A 20,306-nucleotide genomic window follows, 5' to 3' on the forward strand; every position below is an offset into this window, starting at 1 on the left:
ACAGATCTATAGCTTCCTGTTTAAAAAGGCTCAGTAGTTTCCTCAAACAGCTGCTCGCTGTAGTTTTAATCAGACAAACAGGAGGAAACGGTGCTTCTGTTGGGGACTATTTCCAGCGGCGGATGAATCCACATGTGGTGCTGTAGTGAGTGTTTGGGGCAGCAGGACGGTGTGTGTGGGACTGAGTCAGAATAAACTACAGTGTGTGTGTGTTCATGGTGATGAAGGAACATGTCACCCAGTGCAACAGAGCGGCTCACTGATGGGTTTTAATAGTTTCTGGACAACGATGGAGGAAGAAGATCCATCAGGCTGTGATTCACTCACTCTCACACACACACACACACACACACACACACACACACACACACACACACACACACACACACACACACACACACACACACACACACACACACACACACACACACACACACACACACACACACACACACACACACACACACACACACACACACACACACACACACACACACACACCTGTTAGCAGATACAGTCATGATGGTTTGGGTCTTTTTGTGGGATTTGTTGACCGTGATTTGGAGGAAGATGCAGAAAATCACCAGATTTATCCTTTGGATGAATGCATAAAGTATTGTTTTCCTGTAAAAACCCCATTTGAAGAAGAAGAAGAGTGAAAATGTAAAAATGTTATTGTGCACGTGAAATAACGACAACGTGTGCGACACCTCCATGCGTTGTGTAAATCGTTATAATTGTTCTTATTATTATCTTTACAAAAAAACACTTTGACACTAGCATTTTAAAAAATTACATTTCCAAAAAGTGCGCTGATTTCTTTTTTTTTTTTCCTTTTCAACCACACGTTTTTGTTTTTCCATTATTCCACGATGAGCAGGACAGCGTTTAGTTTCTCTTCTTCTATGTGCATCGATTTCCCCCAAAAAGGCAGATAAAACGTCCTGTATGCTTTTTTTTTTTTTTTTACAATGTCACTGTAGTTTTTTCAGTAAGCAGAGATTAATGGAGCTACAGGCCCAGTGGAAAACACAGTAAAAGTACACAGCAGAGTACACAGAAAACCTTCGCTCACGTACAGATTTCCGCCGCGTGAATATAACTTATTAAATAATCGCTGTTCAGTTTATTTTATTTACCATTTCTTTTAAAAGTAAAACAAACAAAGCCTTTTACAGAAATCAAACATGCACGGTATTATTTCTCTGTCCAGGACACTGTGTGTGTGTGTGTGTGTGTGTGTTTTAAAAACCATGAAGAGGAGGATGAAGGAGCAGCTGCACAACATTGAGAAAGCCATTATTATGTTCAGAGCTGAAACAATTAGTCACTTAATCAATTACAAAGAGAATTAATTGACACGAATTTAAGTTTTTCAAGCAAAAAATGTCAGAAATAATCTGTTTCCAGCTTCTGAAATGTGAGGTTTTCTCTGTTTTATATCTTCGTAAATCAAATATTTTTGGAGTTTTCAGGACAAAACGACCAATCTGAAGACGGCGTCTTCGGCTCTCTGTCAGTACTTTCTGACGTTTCATAGATTAATCAATTAAATAACTGAAAATGTTTGTTAAAACAAAATCTAATTTAGGAATAAAAAAAAAAAAGAATAAGTAGTTTAGCAAATCTGGATCAACAGCAACAGAGCAATCGATTAATCAATCAGTCGATCGACAGAAAATGAATCAGAAACTTTTCTTGATAAATGTTTTGACGATTCATTGAACATTTCCTGGTTTCAGTTTCTCCAATGTGAGTTTGTCTCGGTTTGATATTTCTGTAAGTGAATATCTTTAGGTTTTGGATAAATAAGACAAAATAAGACAAAAGAAAAAACTGTTCAGTTGCAATGCAGACACATTTTGATCATTATTTTTTTATTATTAGAAACTAAGATGTTTGCAATTAGCTGTTAATTTTAAATTGTTTTTAATCTCTAAACTTGATTTTATCAAAGTGCAGTTTACTTTAAAAACCAAAGACCAGGTTCAGCAGCAGCTCTGTGCAAGTTTACGTTTCTTTTTGTTGTTTTTTTACGATTCAGTTAATTTATTAAATTATATTTTTCTTCTCACAAACGGGAAACATTTTTAAGCGACGTGTGCAGCTCTAACTGAAGTCCTGCTTCTTCGTGACAGATTTCACGATTTAATAAACTGCTTGGATTAAAGGACGGGTTCGGACTTTCCCCCGTCTGTGTTAATCCAGCACTCGCGCGTCATATGTGCGTCCAAAGCAAAACTGGAGGCCGCGTCCCAAGTTTGCACCCGAATCACTGCCACGCAAGCTGCTAACCAGCACCGACGGAGCGTGCTCAGTAGAGTCCTTCTCTGGCCGAGCCGGCTGACTTCCCGTTGGCTCCCGTTGGGGAACAAGCACATCGACGCTCCAGAGAGCGATCGCTGTAACCGGCCCCCGAGGAGACAAATATGACGCTTCAACAGTCTGAGTCAAGTCAAGTGAGTTCTTCCGTCTTTTTAGCACATATCTCACACTTTTATGTTTCCAGACATTTTATCGTTTTTGTGATCTTCCTCGAGCTTTAAATGTCAGTAGCTTCTCTTCCTCGTTGCGTTGCATTGTGGGACGACAGCGTAAATCGACAGCGCTCAGAATCAGGCGGATTAAATCTGCATTACAAGAACGTTCTGTCTACTTCGACCAAAAAAAATTAAATACATTTTTAAAAAATGTGTCCGCAACTACCAACCGGGGCTTTCAACACCATCTCATGGTCTTCCTAAGCAGATGAAGTGTGTCATCCGTACTTGGGTCACGTGTTGCCCACTCAGCTATCTCTATGACAACTGAGCGAACTCCAACCGCTGAGGATGACCATGAAATGTAGGTGAAAGCTCAGGGAAAAGCTCACTTGTGTTTTCCAAGGTCAAGGACGCGGCTTTAACGCTCCGCATTCGGACTATTCTGAGTCACTTTTCCAAAAACACGATATTCGTTTCTTTACACGAAACACGTGACAAAGCGCCTGCAGTAAACGTCCACCAGGACGAAGATGCCCACCTGCTTTGTCCAACTCAGACAGCTGAAGCTTCATATTCACTTCAGAAGAACTTTAAAACCTCCATCTCTCACAGAGCAGTTGTGTTAGGACGGGATGTTATTTTCCCACGAGTCTTTCGCTGTGAGTGTATTAAGAGGAACTCGAAAAGATCAGAACCGGCCCTTTAATGTTGCGTCACCTTCCTGCAGTTTGACCTGTAGCCAGCAGGCGGAGCTGCTTCGCCACAAACTGTCGGCCTGCTGCTCCTCTGGGTTTGAAAACAGGGAACATGTTTATATTTTTTAGATAAATATGATGATAAATGGAGGTTTATACAGTTTGTGTGGATGTGTGTTTCATCCCCTCGAGAGAGAGAGACCCCCGCCCAAAAAAATTAAAAAGAAAAGAAAATCTCTGCTGAAGTCTGAGTCGCCATTTTGTCCTCAAAGTTATTTCAACTCTTTTATTAATGTTGCTAAGTATTAAACACACAAACACAGCTCCAGATTGAGAGGTGTAGTTTTTAGTTTTGGTCACTGTTTCAGTTAAAGATTCTAATACAGGAAGTTATAGTAATCAAAGTGCTGAAAATGTGATTTTTGTCAGATTTAAATCGCTGGAATGACACTCGTTTTAATCATAAGTTACTTTTATTTTGGAGGGAACAATGATTAAACCATTTTAAATATGATTTCCCATGCTCCTTAGCAGCGGAGGCGGTGCTGAATGAACAGAGCAAAAACATTTGGGATTATTTTAAGGATTTTAGAGCCGACCGACTGGACAACAGAGACACTCGTGAATGTGTGTGTGTGAATATTATGTCTGCAAGCATGTATGACAGAGAGAGAAAGTGTGTGTGTGTGTGTGTAAAAGTGTGTGCGTGTTAGCCAGAAGAGCAGCATCCTCCAGCGGGCGTGGTTTGTGGTTCGTCGTCGACAATCTGTACGCCCCGCCTACTCGATGCTGATTGGCTGGCTCCGTTGCCCTTCAACTTCTCCTCAGCCTGAGCGTTTTCCATCATCCCTGAAAACAGACAGGAAAAAGGTTCAAACACACCTCCAACATCCGTCACATAACAGCAGAAATCACCTGTTTGAGTTCACTTTCCCTCCTCTAACGACTTTAATCCTTCTTATCTGCTTTTTAGGTTTAAATAGTTCAAATTCACCACAGTTTAAAGCCCCGATAAAGGAAATAAGAGTAAACCTCCGATGAAAATTATATCCAAGTTCGTCAAATATTTCAGCCAGTTCAATCAGTTTATCACCACCCACCCATAATAAATAATAATAATAATAATTTATATGGCACATTTTGTACAAAAAGATGCAACACAATGTGATTCAAATAAGACGAGATGCAAAAAATAGGAACTAGAAATAGAGATTAAGAGTAAATAAATGACAATGAATACAGTAGGTGAGGTAAAATATCGTAAACGTTTCTGGGTAAAAAGTTTGAAAAAGATGAGTTTTAAGTTTTGTTCTAACAGTTAACAGTCAGCAAGGCTGATCCAGACTTAGTCCTGGACCGAGGAGTCCTGGACTTGTTGTTTTTACACATATTAAACAAACAAGGTGTAACATGTTAATCAGGGAGCGTTAGAGCTGCTCGTAGGTGGATCTTGTCACCTTTGGACAGAGCCAGGCTAGCTGTTTCCCCCCGTTTCCAGTCTTTATGCTAAGCTAAGCTAACCGGTTGCTTCATATTAAACCTATAGACGTGCGAGTGGCGTCAATCTTCTCATCTAACTTTCAGCAAGAAAGAGAATAAGTGTATTTGCCAAAACTATTCCTTTAAGCAGCAGCTAAACAGATTAAAGTTTACTTTCTTTAACTTCCCTCCACCCAGTAACATTAATCACAAATGGCTGAAACATTTGTTTCTCTATTGTTTTATCTATCCATTTTGTCTTATTTGTTCTTTTCCTGCGCGGTTGATTTTAATTTAATTATTGTGTGTTTTGTGTGAAGCACATTATATAAATAAACGTCTCCACACTGAAACTGAAGTCATCTGACTCTGTGTGTGTTACAGCAAACAAGAGGATTTCCAAAATGTCTGCACCCTTGTGTGAGGTGCAGTCCAAAAATAAACAGCTGATCTGATTAAAAAAACCCAAAAATAACACTTGTTCTCGCGCTCTGTTTTTGAGTACATTTTCACTCTGGTCCCGAGAGTTTCACTCGTCTTTTATCAGATCAGAATGTGCCTTTAAAAACATCCAGTTATCAACTTTACTTTGTGAAAACATTACGATATTAACTTGATCTCATAACTTCCGGCTCTAATGTTCAGATTTTTAGAAAATGTCAACAGTCCAGTTTAAGTGTGTTTCGTGCGTTTAGGTCCAGGTCTTACTTTTACAGAGATCCAGGAAGAGCTCCTCGATGCCTTTATTTAGCTTGGCTGACGTGTGGTAGTGTTTGGCTCCCACCGACTCGGCGTAACTACACGGAAACAGAGAAAGACAGGCACTGAGCATGCTCAGATGACTCCAGACCAACTACCACCACGAACGTGAAATGTCTCCGTCATCATCGTCTGGTTTTATTTGTTCACAGCAGAGCAACATGGTAAAAATCAACGTGCGTTTTCTGTTCGGTTCTTACCTCTCGGCCTCTTCCACTGACACGTGTCTGTCTTTGTCCAAATCAATTTTATTACCTGCAGAGAAAAGAAAGATCCGCAGATTCAGTCAGTCGTCCTGGTTTGTCTCACAGTAACTCTGCAACCAGTCAAACGCAGTTCATTCTGTGTTCAAGCTAAACACCTGATATTTTTGTATGACGGTTGTTGAGTCAACGCTCCTTTAGCAATGACATGTTACACAGACCAGGAAATGTAAAAAGCTGAGGACTCCATCGTATCACAACAAAATGAAGTCACTTTAAGGAGTGAAAATGTGTTTTCATTCATGGGAAACGTGTGGCAAAAGAAGTCCAGGCTCTTCACTGGACGTTTGAGAATAAAAAGCCTCATTATAAAAATACACCAACGCATGCTGGCGCTCTTGCGTGTCTCAGGGTGTCTGTGAATAAAGTCTGTGCCATTCGACTGTATTCAGGACAAACAGCCTTTTGATCTTTTTTGGCTTCCAGATTAAAATCACACAAATGATCTTATTCCGAATTCTTTGACTAACCCGTCCCGAGTTGGTAAATTGTACATTCATTCATTCATTTATTTAATTTATGCTCCTGGTCCGCAGTCTGTATTTGTTGTCATATCAACAGAAGTTATTTTAAGATAAGTCGGGTAATTCTGGACGGTAGGCCAACAATATTCTGTGGAAACTGTGTCACGTTTCCTGGTAGATGAGAAGATTGATCGCTGTGGTTTTACGGGGGGGGAGTATGTGCCAAAATATTTCTTGGCTGTACGCAGTGACTTCCTTCCTTCCACAGAACCTCTGTAAAAAAACAACTTGAGTTTTTACACTTTGGTTTTTGTACAGATTAAACAAACAAGATATAACATGTTAATCAGGGAGCGGTAGAGCTGCTGGTAGGTGGATTTTGTCACCTTTGGACAGAGCCAGGCTAGCTGTTTCCCCCCGTTTCCAGTCTTTATGCTAAGCTAAGCTAACTGCCTGCTAGCTGTAGCTTCATATTTAAAACAGACAGATAACACTGTGGCATCAGTCTTCTCATCTAACTCCCACTCTCTGCGGTGACGAGAGTATGGAGGTGTCAGTTAGGGTTTGAATGCATTCTCTGAATTTGTAACGGGGGCACGTTCAAGCTGAAATGGGGCGTTAAATCGTTCTTTAAAAGCTGCAAAACGCTGGGAGGCAGACACGCTGATACAGCGCTGCTGACACGGAGCAACACGATCATCCCATCGGAGTCGTGTTTGTGTCCGGCCTTCTCTCCGTCAGCTCTGGGTTTTAGTCTCCAGCAGCTGCTGAGGGAAACATCTGGCTCTTTAGCTGCTAAACGCTGCGCTACGTTCAGCAGCTGCTCTCAGCTTCACCGCCATGAATTCACTTTCCTTCATGCGGCACAACGACATGAAAACAAACCCAGCTGATGACGTACTTGTGCAGTGGTGAGACAGCTGTTATCTGGAAGTCATGAATTAATTACTGAGAACACAAACTGCGTTCATGTTTTGTTTTTAAGCCATTTATCCAGAGATAACAATTTAATTTTGTGGCGATCAGGCTCGTTAATAACTCTCAAATGTTCAGGTGAAGGAACTGTTTTATTTCTGATAACTCACCTACTATACATAAACAAATCTCGTTCCCCAACATTTTCCTCAGCTCTTTCACCCAGTTCTTCACCTGCAGCAACAAAAACAAACGAGACTTTTATAAAAACTGTATTACACACACACACACACACACACACACACACAAAAAGGTTAGAAAAAGACGATTATAAGAGAAGGGATCCTGGAGAAAAAGGAGGAGAGAATAAGAGGAGAACAAAAGTGAAGAGAGGAAAGGAGAAAAGTTAAAATCATAGAAGAAAACCAGCAAAAAAATCACATTTGAGAAGCTGGAAACGAGATATTTTGGCATAAAATTATTCAAAAGATTCATCAATTACAACATTTTTTGATTCATTTTCTGTCGATCGCCTAATCAATGAATCCAGTAATCATTTCAGCTCTACAAAGTGTTTAACCAATAACAAATGGCGCTGTTACTTTTCGAAATGTTTCGATTCCAGTGCTTCCCAAGCTGCATACTAATAACAAAAAATACCTCAGTTTGAAGTATAAATATAATAAAATATAATAAATAAATAATACTAAATATACATTTCTTTCCTGCAAAAATGTGTTTTTTTTATTATTAACAAAATAAACTTCTCACAGCTGTAGAGATCTTTGCCTAAAAAAAACTAATAAAAGTAAAAATATCAGATCAAAGAATAAATAAACACTAAGAATCTGAGAACTTTGAATACTTTAAAAAAATAAAAAATGCTCGATTCTGCAGCGTATGTCAGTAAGTGCCGGTAAAGTACACGTTTAACACCAACGGCTAGTTCTGTGGAATAGTTTAACCGCATACGCTTGGTTGAACTCGTTAGAAGAGCGAAAAGATCCAGTCACAGCGAGCCGAACAGTCGTCACCTTCTGAAAGGAGTCTTCGTCTGTAATGTCGTACACTAGTACGGCTCCATTGGAGTCTCTGTAGTAGATGGGACCTAACGCATGAAAACGCTCCTGCCCTGCTGTGTCCTGCAGACACACACACACACACACACACACACACACACAAAATAAGGTTAATATTTCTATACAAGTATATCCAGTTTACTGTACGTTAGAGGCATGAAAACAGCGTACCCATATGGCCAGGTTAACTCTCTTTCCTGTGATGTTGAGCTTCTTTGTGAGGAAGGACGCCTGCAGAGGAAGAAGAGGACACAATGATTATAATTATCAGGTTTTAATAAATCAAACAAAATCAGGATCAATGAGGACTTGTAAATCAAAACATTTGGCTCAAGTCTTTTAAATCCAAGTCGAGCCTCGAGTCCTTTGAGACGATAATGACAATATGATATAAAGTGCTTCACAACACACGTAAGAGATAATATAATAAACACAAGGGAAGTGCGTAACAGTAGAAATACGCAGGTTTAAGTCCACGTCAAGCCTCAAGTCTGTGAGAGATACTTAACTAATTTTCTGTAGTTCTATTTGTAGTTGTATTTCATTTATCGGCTGACATCAAGCGGGGTGAAATTAGACGGCAGTCTAAAATTTGATAAGCAAATTGATTCTGTGGTCGGGGCGAGCTTCTTTCAGCTCCGCCTCCCGGCAAAGGTTAAACCCTTCTCGAGCCGCTGTGACCCGGAGAAAGCTCTCCATGCTTTCGTTAGTTCCCGCAGAGACTCCTGTAATGCGCTCTGTGTGGGAGTTAACCGAGCCGGTCTTCACCGTTTGCGGCTTGTGCAAAACGCTGCGGCCCGCCTGCTCGCTAACAGTCGGAAACACGAGCACATCGCGCCCGTCCCGTACTCGCTGCACTGGCTCCCTGTCCAGTTCAGAGTTCATTTTAAAATTTTGACATTTGTTTTTAATGCAGTCAATGGCCTTTTGTTAATTTGTACTTTTATTATTATTTATTATTATCATTATAATTTTTTTAATCTTGTTTTTAATGTTGTACAGCACTTTGGTTCAGCTTCGGTTGTTGGAAGGCGCTATAGAAACAAAGTTTGATTGATTGATTGAAGCGGCAACAGGAAGTGCCAGAAACTGCAGTTCCTCGAACGACCACTTGAGGCTCCAAAAGCGAGTCAGTCCCCACAGAGGCCCGTGTTAAATACTTTACAGCAGAAATAAACATGTTTACAGCCTGGTACAAAAAACGGGTTTGGTCTCTACAGCTAATTTCCCCGTTCATGACAACTGTGAGGGGGGTGAATTCTTTTATAACTCTCCCGTTTAAATTCTATTAACGCTTAAAGTTGTGCAAAATTAAGGACGTGGCCGCTTTGAGTGACAGGTGGGTGCCCTCTCAGGTGGCTAGCCGCTAGGTGGCTCAGCAGCCCGCCTTCATTCGGCCGCCTCAGCTCCACCTCTTCACCCATTTTTGGATTAGCCGGAGTCAGGGACTGCCAAGATGGCGACGGCCGGGAGCCGCCCACTTTGAGCTTCACAACAGCTCCTCAGAAACCTACGAGTGACGTCACGCTACGTACATGTTTTATACAGTCTATGGCTGACATATACGCAGATACCAAAATATCTGCAATGAGCTAATATCGGCAGATATATCCGTTCAAACGTTCTCCATTCAAAGCCGTGTTAGTATGTACGGAGGTGGGACCGCTTTCAATAAAAGCCATTTAATGAAAATGGATTAAAAAGACAAAAATAAGTATTTTGTCCTACAAGACAGTTTGTGGTGCAAACAAACAAACAAATGAACGAACATACTTTGCCACACTGGATAGTTGTTACTTAAATACTTGTGTCTTTTGCTCTTACAGAGATAACTTGTGAGGTGGTACCGTCATGTTTTTGCTTTGGTCCATGCTTTGAAGTTTGGGACAGACGTTCATGTTCCCACGAGGATGAATCCTGCTGACTTTGGCGATCCTCTGACATTTTTCATCTAGCGCCACCAGCTGGAATCTGTGTTTAATGCTAATTAGCAAATGTTAGCATGCTAACACGCTAAACTAAGATGGTGAACATGGTAAACATTAAACCTGTTAAACATCAGCATGTTTGTCATTGTGAGCATGTTAGCATGCTGATGTTAGCATTTAGCTCAAAGCCCCGCTGTGCATAAGGACAGCCTCACAGAGCCGCTAGCATGTTCTGATATCTCCTCTTATAAAAACAGTAAACATATCAGATATCGGAAATAATAAATACAGATAAATCAACTAACTGAAGGACCCAGACAGACATTTTCAGCACAGAAGAGTTGGTCTGACTGAGCTGCTGTCATTTTTAATAATGCAACTTCCTCCTCTGCTTCCTCTAAGACGACGTGGTCACATGATTATCTTCGCCGTGGTTACCTTTGACCTCACCGCTGCTGGATCGGTATTAGCCGAGGACCCGAGGGATTAACATACTGCTGCTGCTTACTTTTTAATCTCTCGGGGGTGAAGTGACGCCTGAATAACTCAGATGTGAAAGTAAAAAAAATTGTTCTTTATCTTCTCTATAGCATGTAGCTAAGCCCCAAAGTGTAAGGTGAATCTAATATTCATGGTAAAGATTCGACTATAAAACTATTCTTTAGTCACTGGCACCCAATTTACTTACAATAAAAACAATACTACTATAAAAGTACTATTTTAGCCATTAGTATACAAGAAATCAATGTACCATCAATGAATTATTTCATAATAAAAAAATACACCATGTGAGACAATTTGGCTGCATCCAGAAGTACACTAGTTTTTCTTGTGACTGAGTGTTGCATTGTGGGAAAACAGCGTCCAAAAAAATCACCGGGATTTTACTGGAATCACTCAAACTTGAAAATAAAGTTGGAATTTGAAGATGATGTGAACTTGGGACAAAATGTCGGACAAAGAAAAATAAATAAATAATACAAACCTGCACATTTACTGTTGTAAGGAAAGTTTACATCTTTAAATTATTAAAATGTGTTTAATCAGTTTTGTAGTCATTCATGTTTTAATTCCATTTGATAATATAATAATTAGTCTCAGTCAATTAGGAGTTATTCAGTTGTTTTGGTGTAAAAAACAAATAAATCAAACTGAATAGTAGAAAATATCCTACGTGATAATGAGATTTCGGCTAAGATAATTTTACTTTTCATACTTATATAATCCTAATTCACAGCAGAGAAAGTCTGATGGCTTTACAGTAAAAAAAGAAAGAAGCAGACAAAGACGCAGTGAGATGCAGGAGAGTTGGAGATAAGAATATATTTATATTTTCAGTCTGTGACGGAGGACAGTTTCCAGTTTCCAAAGGAAGTAAAAACAAACGTCTCTCTGAGGAAAGCCGATCTGTGAAACGTTCGATACGAGCCGAGAAACAGTCGCAGTAAAAACCAAAACTTCTGTCTTCTGCAACAGTTTTCTGGAACTTTTGCAACTTCTCATATTGTGCCACAGAACATCCGTCGGTTTCATCTGAACCTGTAAACTGTGAGAGTTTCTAGCCAACAGTTTGTTGAACGCAGCTCTGATTAAAAAAAAACAAACCCAAAAGGTCAAAGTCCGTCTGGCTTTTCTGATTTATCGGACGGGTTCAGCGGGAAAGTGAAATTCAGGGTCGACAACAGAAATGAACTGAAGGCTCAGAGATTCAGATTCATCACTGAGGAAGTGAGCGAGCAGGAATATAATATATTATAATTAATATTTATTATATTATAATATTATAATATATTAGTTTAATATAACGCTGTGCTGCTCAATACACAACTACTACTTACTCATTAATTATTTGTTTTGTCTGTTGCAGAATGACTGACGTGTTTTTACCATGTAAAAACACTTTGTTTACACATCATTTGAAAAGTGCAGTATAAATAGTTTATTATTATAAAATATTAAAAATAAAAAGATAAATGACAAGTTAGCAGAGCCAAAACTGATGTTTTTCAAATTAATTTAAGCAACAATGATTAAAATGGGCTGAAAGGCTGAAAAGTGTTTATTGTAGTTGATTAATTGATCAGTACAGTTATCATAAATTCATTTCCTGTCAACTACATTAAATATAAAATGATACTTTGAGCACTAACCTACGCATTTCTACTCTATGAAGATCACAGGCAGCTCAGACCTGCAGTCGTAGTCAGCGCACATCCCTGATATAAAGCTAGAATAAATAAGAATAAAGATAACTTAGCTCCAGGCTTTACCAGCTGTCAGAGCCTTTTATTTGGAAATACACAGATAATAATAAACACACAATAACACAGACAGAGCGACGGGAAGACATTTAAAGCGGCGCTTTTCTTAAACCAAATCACAAACACCAAAGAGAGGCCTAAACTGCAGTTTGCTCTTCAACACACTTATTTAATCTAATTTACTGTCTCAGTGAAAGCAGTTGTCTGTTTTTCAGGAACACCCAGGCTGAGTCTGAAACGCTCCCTTGTTCGCTCATTAACCACTCCTTATAAACACACACACACACACACACACACACACACACACACACTAGTTTACTCTGTAGTGAGCAATGAATTGAAAGTTCACACACGTATGATTTGTCATCGTCTTGCGTCATCACTGACAGGTGTAGTGTTGGTGTAGTGTTGCACAACTATAAAATAAAACGGTAGATGTGAATATAGCGCACTGTACAGTCTAGTAAATAGCAGCGGATGAACATAAAGTACATTTAGTCAAAGTACAAACTCGAGGTACTTGTACTTCACTTGAGTATTTCCATTTTATGCAACTTTCTACTTCTACTCCGCCACATCTCAGAGGCAAATATTGGACTTTTTACTTCACTACATTTGTCTGACGGCTTTAGTCTCTAGTTACTTCCTGTCCGGTGAAAACCTCGTATCTCCAGATGTTAGTGACGAGCTGAAGGATGAAGAGTTTCCTTCATGTGCTGAGGAAACTCTCCTCCTCCTGAAGCTGAATAAACTCTTTAACCCCCCCTCGGATCAGCTGGAAAACGCATCGTCACAGAGCTGAAAACAGGCTGTTTCTCTGAGCTCAGGGAGACTTTTTAGAGATACGTGGTTCTCACAGGACGGCGACGCTGCAAACACGTGATGACCTTATAGACCATGATGCATTGCTGCAGGTTAAACTACCCAACATATAAAGCAGTTAAAATGAGCTCGACCTGAAACATCTGCAGCAGATTATAATATCAGATATAATAAAACACTGACAGGTTTGAATGCAGGACTTGTACTTGTAGTGGAGTATTTTCACAGTGTGTGTTAGTACTTTTACTGCAGTGAAGGATCTGAATACTTCTTCCACCGCTGGTAAACAGGGAGTGATTTCGGAGTCCAACCTTTTTAACTCTCTAACCAGCGTCGTGATACTACTGACTCGAGCTGCAACGATTAACAGTCGATAAGCACAAAATTAACCAGCCACCGTTTGATAATTGATTCACCGTTTAGTTCATTTATCAAGCTACACCTTCAACCGCTCTCGTTTATCTCGCTTTTATCCGTTTTATATCTTTGTGTTTTTGACATTTTCTAAACAAACAGATTATAAAATGGCACATTATTCATGCTCAGAGATCACATTATACGCAAGTCACGCCTAATCTGACACAGTGACAATCTCGAAAAAGACAAAAACATCGTGTAGTCCGACGCTGGAATAATAAAGACAGTAACATATTGTGGAGCACCTTTATGGTTGACATCTCTAAGCCTTTGTAAATCCCACAGAAACTCTCCGGATGGGAGGAAAAATATGTAAAAACAGCCAGTTTCTCGTGACAAACCCCGACAGTTCGATCACGCAGCGCTCGTGCTGGGAGATGACGGTTTCTCCTCACTTTCTCTCATTTAACGCTCACTTTCAGGTCTTTACGCCGGAGCTGTGGAGAATCTCTGCATCTTCTACGTGAAGCAGAGCAAAACATTTCTCTTTGACCAGCACTAAAATAATCCTTTATCTGCTGCCAACAGTGTCACTGCATCCAGCTGTGATCCCATAATGCACCTCTGGGCTGTAGGTCACATGTGAGTGAGTGTAAACTGTGTCTGAGCCCTGCAGATATATAATCGCTGTGAGCATGTGACTGTGACCTGAAAGGGTCCCACACATTATTCACCCCCTCCTCCCATCATCCCCCTCTGCTTCCTGGGTCCTACAAACACAGCTGAGCCCATGAATCTGCTGCAGATATCGATATTTGAGAGTTTAAAAACCTGATTAAGGATATATCAGCCCATGCTGCGCCTCGGTTTAAGACCTGGTTAACTGAGCTCACTGGGATATCACCTGTGGAGGAAGTTCGATATGGCATGAGGGACGATCTTAATAAATGTTCTGACATATGGCAGCCATTTCTGGATCACCTTGCTCAGTGCGAAGCTGAAGCCGACCAGCGCCAAAATCCAGCGTGCCAAGACATGCTGACGACGATGCAGCGGCGTACTTCCCCGTTTTCTTTAAATGTGCCCGTTTTGTTTCTACTTTGTTTTCTCATACGCGTCTCAATAAAAATGTTATTAACGATATATCAGCACATGTTCCTCCTCCGCCTCTCTTTTATGCCTTTATTATAGAGATGACAAACTGAACATCGACGCAGAACAGAAGATATGTACTGATCGTAGAGACACATCTACTAGTCAGGGAGCTAAAACCATCAGTGGTTTCAGCTTTTGGTATTTCTTCTTCTTCTTCTTCTTCTATGATAGTAAAGCGAATATCTTTGGGTTTTGGACTGTTGGTAAGAACAAACAAGCAATGTGAATCTGTAATCTGTATTTTCCCACTGATTTCTATTTTATAGAAAACACTATACATCAGGAAAATAATTGGTAGTTGCAGCACAGCCTGTCATGGAGGCAGCGTTTCTAAATTACCTTAAATAAATCTTTGGCATTTCTGTACCACAAATTCTTGTTACTTACAGGCCACCGTACTCAGTACAGATACCAATAAATCAGCGATAAGCTAATATGAGGCCTTCCTAATTATCGGCCCTACTTTAACCCTTATTTTACTGACAATTTATAAATAAAATAAGTGATTGATAAGAGTATATTTAGACAATATTAAAGCATTACATTTTCCATTATTGGAACATCGAGTGCTTTAATTACTCCAGGCCAATCACAGCTCTGAATGCTCAGTATCATATCGTATTTTGCCTAAAAAAAAAAAGGTATAAAAGTCTCTGACTGTATTTGAGGTTTCTCAGTTGAAATGACACTAATGTGACGTCTTATTCAAGTATTTTCTTGTAGTCAAACTGTTGCAGGATTTTTCATTCGAATATTTTCTGTTTCAGTTATCGCCACAAATTCTTTACTACTGACTCAATGGCTGATTTTTATGATTGCCAAATAAGACAAGATATCTATATCACTGCAGTATGATCATAAATACTGAGCAGGAGAGAACGACGAATGCGAAAAATCCTGACAACATCAGCATTTCCCCAATCAGTCGCTTCAGCCTGAAAGCAAACAGAGCATAGAAAAAGGAGCAGATTTCTGGGTGAAGTCTGGCTTCAGGCTCCAGCTTCAACACAAGAAGCTGCGAGCACGCAAGAGCTCCGCTAATGACGCAACCCAGATCCTCCGAGGTGTTCGAGCGTAACGCCAGCTGACACAACCACAACCAAGTGAAGCTCAGAGCCAAGCAGTCGTGTCCGCACACACCGCGGAGCGGCTGTAAGTCATTACCGATGCTCCATCACTGGCTGCTCAGATGGAAACGCTGCGTCACGCTTCCTGGAGTTTCCCCCTTTTCTTGTTCTGTCTCCTGAAATCTGCGGCCAGCGAGAGGTTTTTGTAACCTGAGCGCAACCAAAACAGAGTCCTATCGGCGGAGCAGCTGCCTCTGACAGAGAAACGAGATATGCAAACACACTCGGACTCTAAAAGGAATTTTATCAGCTCTAAGGCCACTTCCACAATGATATGGAAAGTTTTCAGTCTACACTTTTCGGATTGTTCTCTAAAAGCTCATTGTCCACAGTGAAAACACAGAAACAAACTCCACAGATTTATCGCCTCGCTCCTGTAACTCTGTCCGACTCACGGTGGACAGTTTAAAACAAAAAAAGGTGCAGCAGAACTGGAGATCTCGTCTTCCTTGCTGTCAAAACCTGCCTCCTACATTACCCACAATGCAGCTCGACCGCAGACAGTCGGGTTGGAGATTGGGGTGCATTATGCTAGCAGCGGCTAATGTAGCCTGCAGCCTGCGGCAGAGACGAGCAGAGGTCTGCTGAGCTCACTGCTTTCTGACTCCACACCAACACGTTTGTTTCACTTTCAAACTTTTCGTCTTCAGCCCTGACCGACGCCGACTCGAGTGACGTCACTCGAGGACGATTATCAGCCATTTAACTGAGCTACAGTCCCATTACCTTGTCCAAAAGTGAGCTAACTTTAGCTTTGTTTGGCCTAGCCGCAGCAAAGTAAAGTTCAGCTTCATTAATTTTCTATTGGACGTGAGCGCTGAAACAATTAATCGATTGGTCAATCAACGGAAAATTAATAATCAGCCATTTTAATAATCAAGTAGTTGTTTCGGTCATTTATAAAAACAACAAATATCTAACTGAACAGACGAAACAAGACAAAGACGTCACCTTGGCCTCTGGAAACTCGTGATGGATGTTTTTCACCGTTTTCTGACATTTTAAAGGCTAAATGATTAAGCAAATGATTGGCTGCAGCCCTAGATGCGAGCGATTTGCTTCTCAAGGCATTGTAATAATACTAATAAACTTTATTTATACAGCACCTTTCAAAACAAACTGCTATACATGGTTGAACGTGGTCGCAGCCGACAGATCGTCAAAACATTTTATAAATCCCACGCCCCGGCAGCGCCAACTCTCCACAAAAACACGATGCGACGTTTGCAGTCGGAGGAGTTTCACCGTCAGCCATCTTTAAGCGGAGCAGACGTGGTTGAGGAACAAAGCGTTAAGAAAGAGGCTCGTGGCCACGACAACAAGCGCGGGAACCGTCAGCCGAAGCCAAATGACAGAAAGCACGATTATTTTTATCATCAAGTCCAAGGTGACACCTTCAAATCGCCTCGTTTTGTCCGACCAACAGTCAAAAACCCCCGAAGATCTTCAGTCACAAAAGATATAAAACGGAGAAAAGCAGCAAATCCTCATATTTGAGAGCCCAGAAAATGTTTTGCATGTTTGTTTAATAAAGCTAAGAGAGAAGAGAGAGAAACGGCAGGTGTGCAACTGTGGACAGAAGAGGAAGTGAAACTGAAACATTACTTTTATTATTAAGGGTAATTCTGTGGTTTAACAGTGAAGGTTACCTGTGTGGGTGGCTGTACAAAAGGCAAATCAATCACCCATCAAATTATAACATTACGATTTATTTATTTATTATTTACTAATATTACAACTATTGTTACTCTGTTAAAATAGCGTTAAATTTGGCCGAGATCACATAATAACTTTGAAAGGCCGAGGACGCTTTCAAAACAACGGCTTTGTTCCACCTCTAACTTTAAAGTCCACGAGCAAAATAAAATGTCGTGTATTTGGGTGAATAATAATGAGATTCCTCACATTTCTTTCTCATTGATAGTTTTTGCATTTTTCCTTGTTTGAATCGGGGTCAGAAGGCGACATATGCTGCACAGATTGGGATTTAGGGCTGAATAAATAAACTTAATCTTAATTAATCGAATTTGCTTGTTTGTTTACAGCATATTATTTCTTTATACTATGTGTTTAACATGTTCTGATCTGTGGCCGCGAACGCTACAGCTGTCTCTTTTAAATCACTGACTTCTTTTTATGTTTTGTTGAAGAAACAAACATGTAATTTGTCCCGTATTCTCAGGAATACACCTGTAGTTACACTAAGTTAGTTTAAACTAGGACTGCAACTAACGATTCACTTCATTATCGATTAATCTGCCAGTTATCAATTCATCGTTTAGTCTGAAGACAATTAGAAAATTGTGAAAAATGCCTTTTATAATTTATCATCAATCCAAGCCCAAAGATATTTAGTTTATTTTCATATATAACAAAGAGACGCGTCAAATCTTCACATTTGAGAAGCTGGAGCCAGGTAAAGTTTGGCATTTTAGCTTAAAAAATGACTAAAATGATGTTTTTATTTTAAAAAAATCAACTAATCTTGAGTTGGTTTTGTGGCCTTCGACCCGAATCAACTGTTTACTCTGGTACAAGTTTGTAAGTATAATCAGGAAAATGTACTTAAAGTATTAAAAGTAAAAGTACGCATGCAGAAAAATGCCCCCTGTGACTGTTATACTGTTAAATACTAGATTATTAGTTTATTATTACTCGGATAAAACTCAAAATTATTTAAAAAATAAATTAAAATTATTAAAATAATTTAAAAAAAGGAAAAAGCAGCAAATCTTCACATTTGTGAAGCTGGAACCACGAAGCGTAAAAACCATCGAAATAGTTGCCAATTAAATCGTTTCGGCTGTACTCGTTTAAACTGTTGGGTAGTTTAATTTATAACAAAACATGTTTTATAAAACTCTCTGTATGTTTTTGTGCGCAAAAAGTTTACGCAGCAAGACCCTGCTTGGTTTTTGACTTTGCAAATTTAATTTGTAAAAGTAACTAAAGCTGTCAGATAAATGTAATGAAGTAAAAAAGTACAGTATTTCCCCAGAAGTAGAAAGTGGAGTAGAAATAAATAAAGTACCTCAGATGTGTACTTAAGTACTTGAGTAAATGTACTGATCTATCAGAGAGCAGTTCAGGTTCACATGTGATCAATAACAAATGTCTTTAGATGAATTTAGTGCCTATAAGTGGTATTAATAACACGCAGAGCAGCATTTATCCATCACTGCAGAAAGCTGCTGATGTGAAGACACTCAGTGGGTTTAACGCTCAGAAGTTAGGCCGAGGACTGAGGTTGCATTTCATTATCGATGAGCTATTGATCATTAACAGTCTGTGTGACAGTTCCCCCCCCGTGATGGCTGCGTGTAATTCAAACTGATAGCAGCCGTATCTCTCTGCAGGTGAGCACATCCCGGGTTCAGCTCCGGTTTCAGCCACAACACCGGCTCTATTTCGCAATAACCCCGCTTTCCCGGGACGGCTCGGGCTGCGCAACACGCGCGCACACACACACACACACACACACACACACACACACACACACACACACAAGTGACAGCAACACAAACACCACCCCCACCACCTCCACCCCCCTCTGCTTTGATTTCCACAAAAAAACAAAACAACAACCATCGTTAACTGTCACGGCTGAGAGGCAGGTTAGCCAGCTAGCTAACCCAGGTTAGCAGCTTCCTGGCTGTCTTACCTGTAGAGTTGTGATGTGTTTGTCGTTGAATTTGTTTTCGCAGTATCGCAGCACCAGCGACGTCTTCCCCACACAGCCTTCCCCGAGTAACACCACCTTGAACGAGTAGGTTTTGCCGCCCGTCCCCCCTGCCGCCATAGCTGGCAGTTTGTTAAAGAAGTCCTCGGCTTTATCAAAACAAGCGTTTATCAAGCTAGCGCTGCTAATGCTAACCCCGTCGGAACTGAAGTCCTGCGTAGCTCACATCAGTTTCCGACTTTGGGAAAAACAGCTAAAAACACCTCGACAGCATAAGCGAATCTGACTTTTACCAATATCTACCAACAAGCGTGAGGGATATGGGTCTAAACAGTGAGCTACTTCCCTTTTCACCCTGATGCGAATGCCTGGTTGTCACCCAACTAATGGCGTCTCTTTGAGCTAGTAGTTAGCCGGCTAGCTCCGCCGAAGATCGTCTACACTGGGGCAAGATGGCTCACTTAGTTCTTTGAGTACGAGGAGCAGACGTCCAACTTATTTTTTTTAACTTCTTGCTTGTGTCCGTTTGTCTTCCTTAACGCAATGTATTCTCTCAAAGATGGTTTATTTCATCGGGCTTTCTGGAAAGCTGAAACGCGACACCGGAGGCCTATTTATTTGTTGCCCGGACTCCGGAGCCAACGACCACCGCTGGAGGTGGTACTCAGGACTCGCAGCAGAGTGAGAGCTCGGCGCCGCTTCCGCCTCGCAGCGGCGTCACATGATGACGGAGTCGGCTGCCTGTCACGGCCCTCGGGGCTGCTGGGGGTTTCTGATGTTGGCACGTCAAACACCAGACAGCGACCAGGCTCACGAAATCATTATAGCTCATGTGATGCA

General features: G+C 40.6%; 1 protein-coding gene across 2 annotated transcripts; it reads right to left on the reverse strand.

The window, feature by feature from the left end:
* Positions 1-715: 715 nt before the first annotated feature.
* On the reverse strand, positions 716-20,214 carry rab21 (RAB21, member RAS oncogene family). Of its 2 annotated transcripts, none has more exons than XM_044185385.1 (7): positions 19,449-20,214; positions 8,309-8,368; positions 8,093-8,200; positions 7,229-7,292; positions 5,617-5,671; positions 5,366-5,454; positions 716-4,027 (listed from the first exon to the last, which is right to left on the reverse strand). In XM_044185385.1, exons 1-7 carry the CDS (start codon positions 19,584-19,586, stop codon positions 3,888-3,890), a joined length of 654 nt encoding a protein of 217 aa, XP_044041320.1. In that variant the 5' UTR covers positions 19,587-20,214; the 3' UTR covers positions 716-3,887. The 2 variants fall into 2 exon arrangements, with proteins under 2 accessions (XP_044041320.1, XP_044041321.1); XM_044185386.1 differs by lacking the exon at positions 19,449-20,214 and adding an exon at positions 9,962-10,096.
* Between the last annotated feature and the right edge of the window lie 92 nt (positions 20,215-20,306).

This window comes from Siniperca chuatsi, linkage group LG23 (genome assembly GCF_020085105.1).
Source record: "Siniperca chuatsi isolate FFG_IHB_CAS linkage group LG23, ASM2008510v1, whole genome shotgun sequence".
Taxonomy (NCBI): Eukaryota; Metazoa; Chordata; class Actinopteri; order Centrarchiformes; family Sinipercidae; genus Siniperca; species Siniperca chuatsi.

Coding starts and splice junctions, on each gene's coding strand:
- rab21 (XM_044185385.1), bottom strand. CDS start 19,586: ATGGCGGCAGGGGGGACGGGCGGCAAAACCTACTCGTTCAAGGTGGTG. Junction 7,293..8,092: donor ACGAAGACTCCTTTCAGAAG/GTGACGACTGTT, acceptor TTGTTGCTGCAG/GTGAAGAACTGGGTGAAAGA. Junction 4,028..5,365: donor CTTCCTGGATCTCTGTAAAA/GTAAGACCTGGA, acceptor GTCTGTTTTCAG/GGATGATGGAAAACGCTCAG.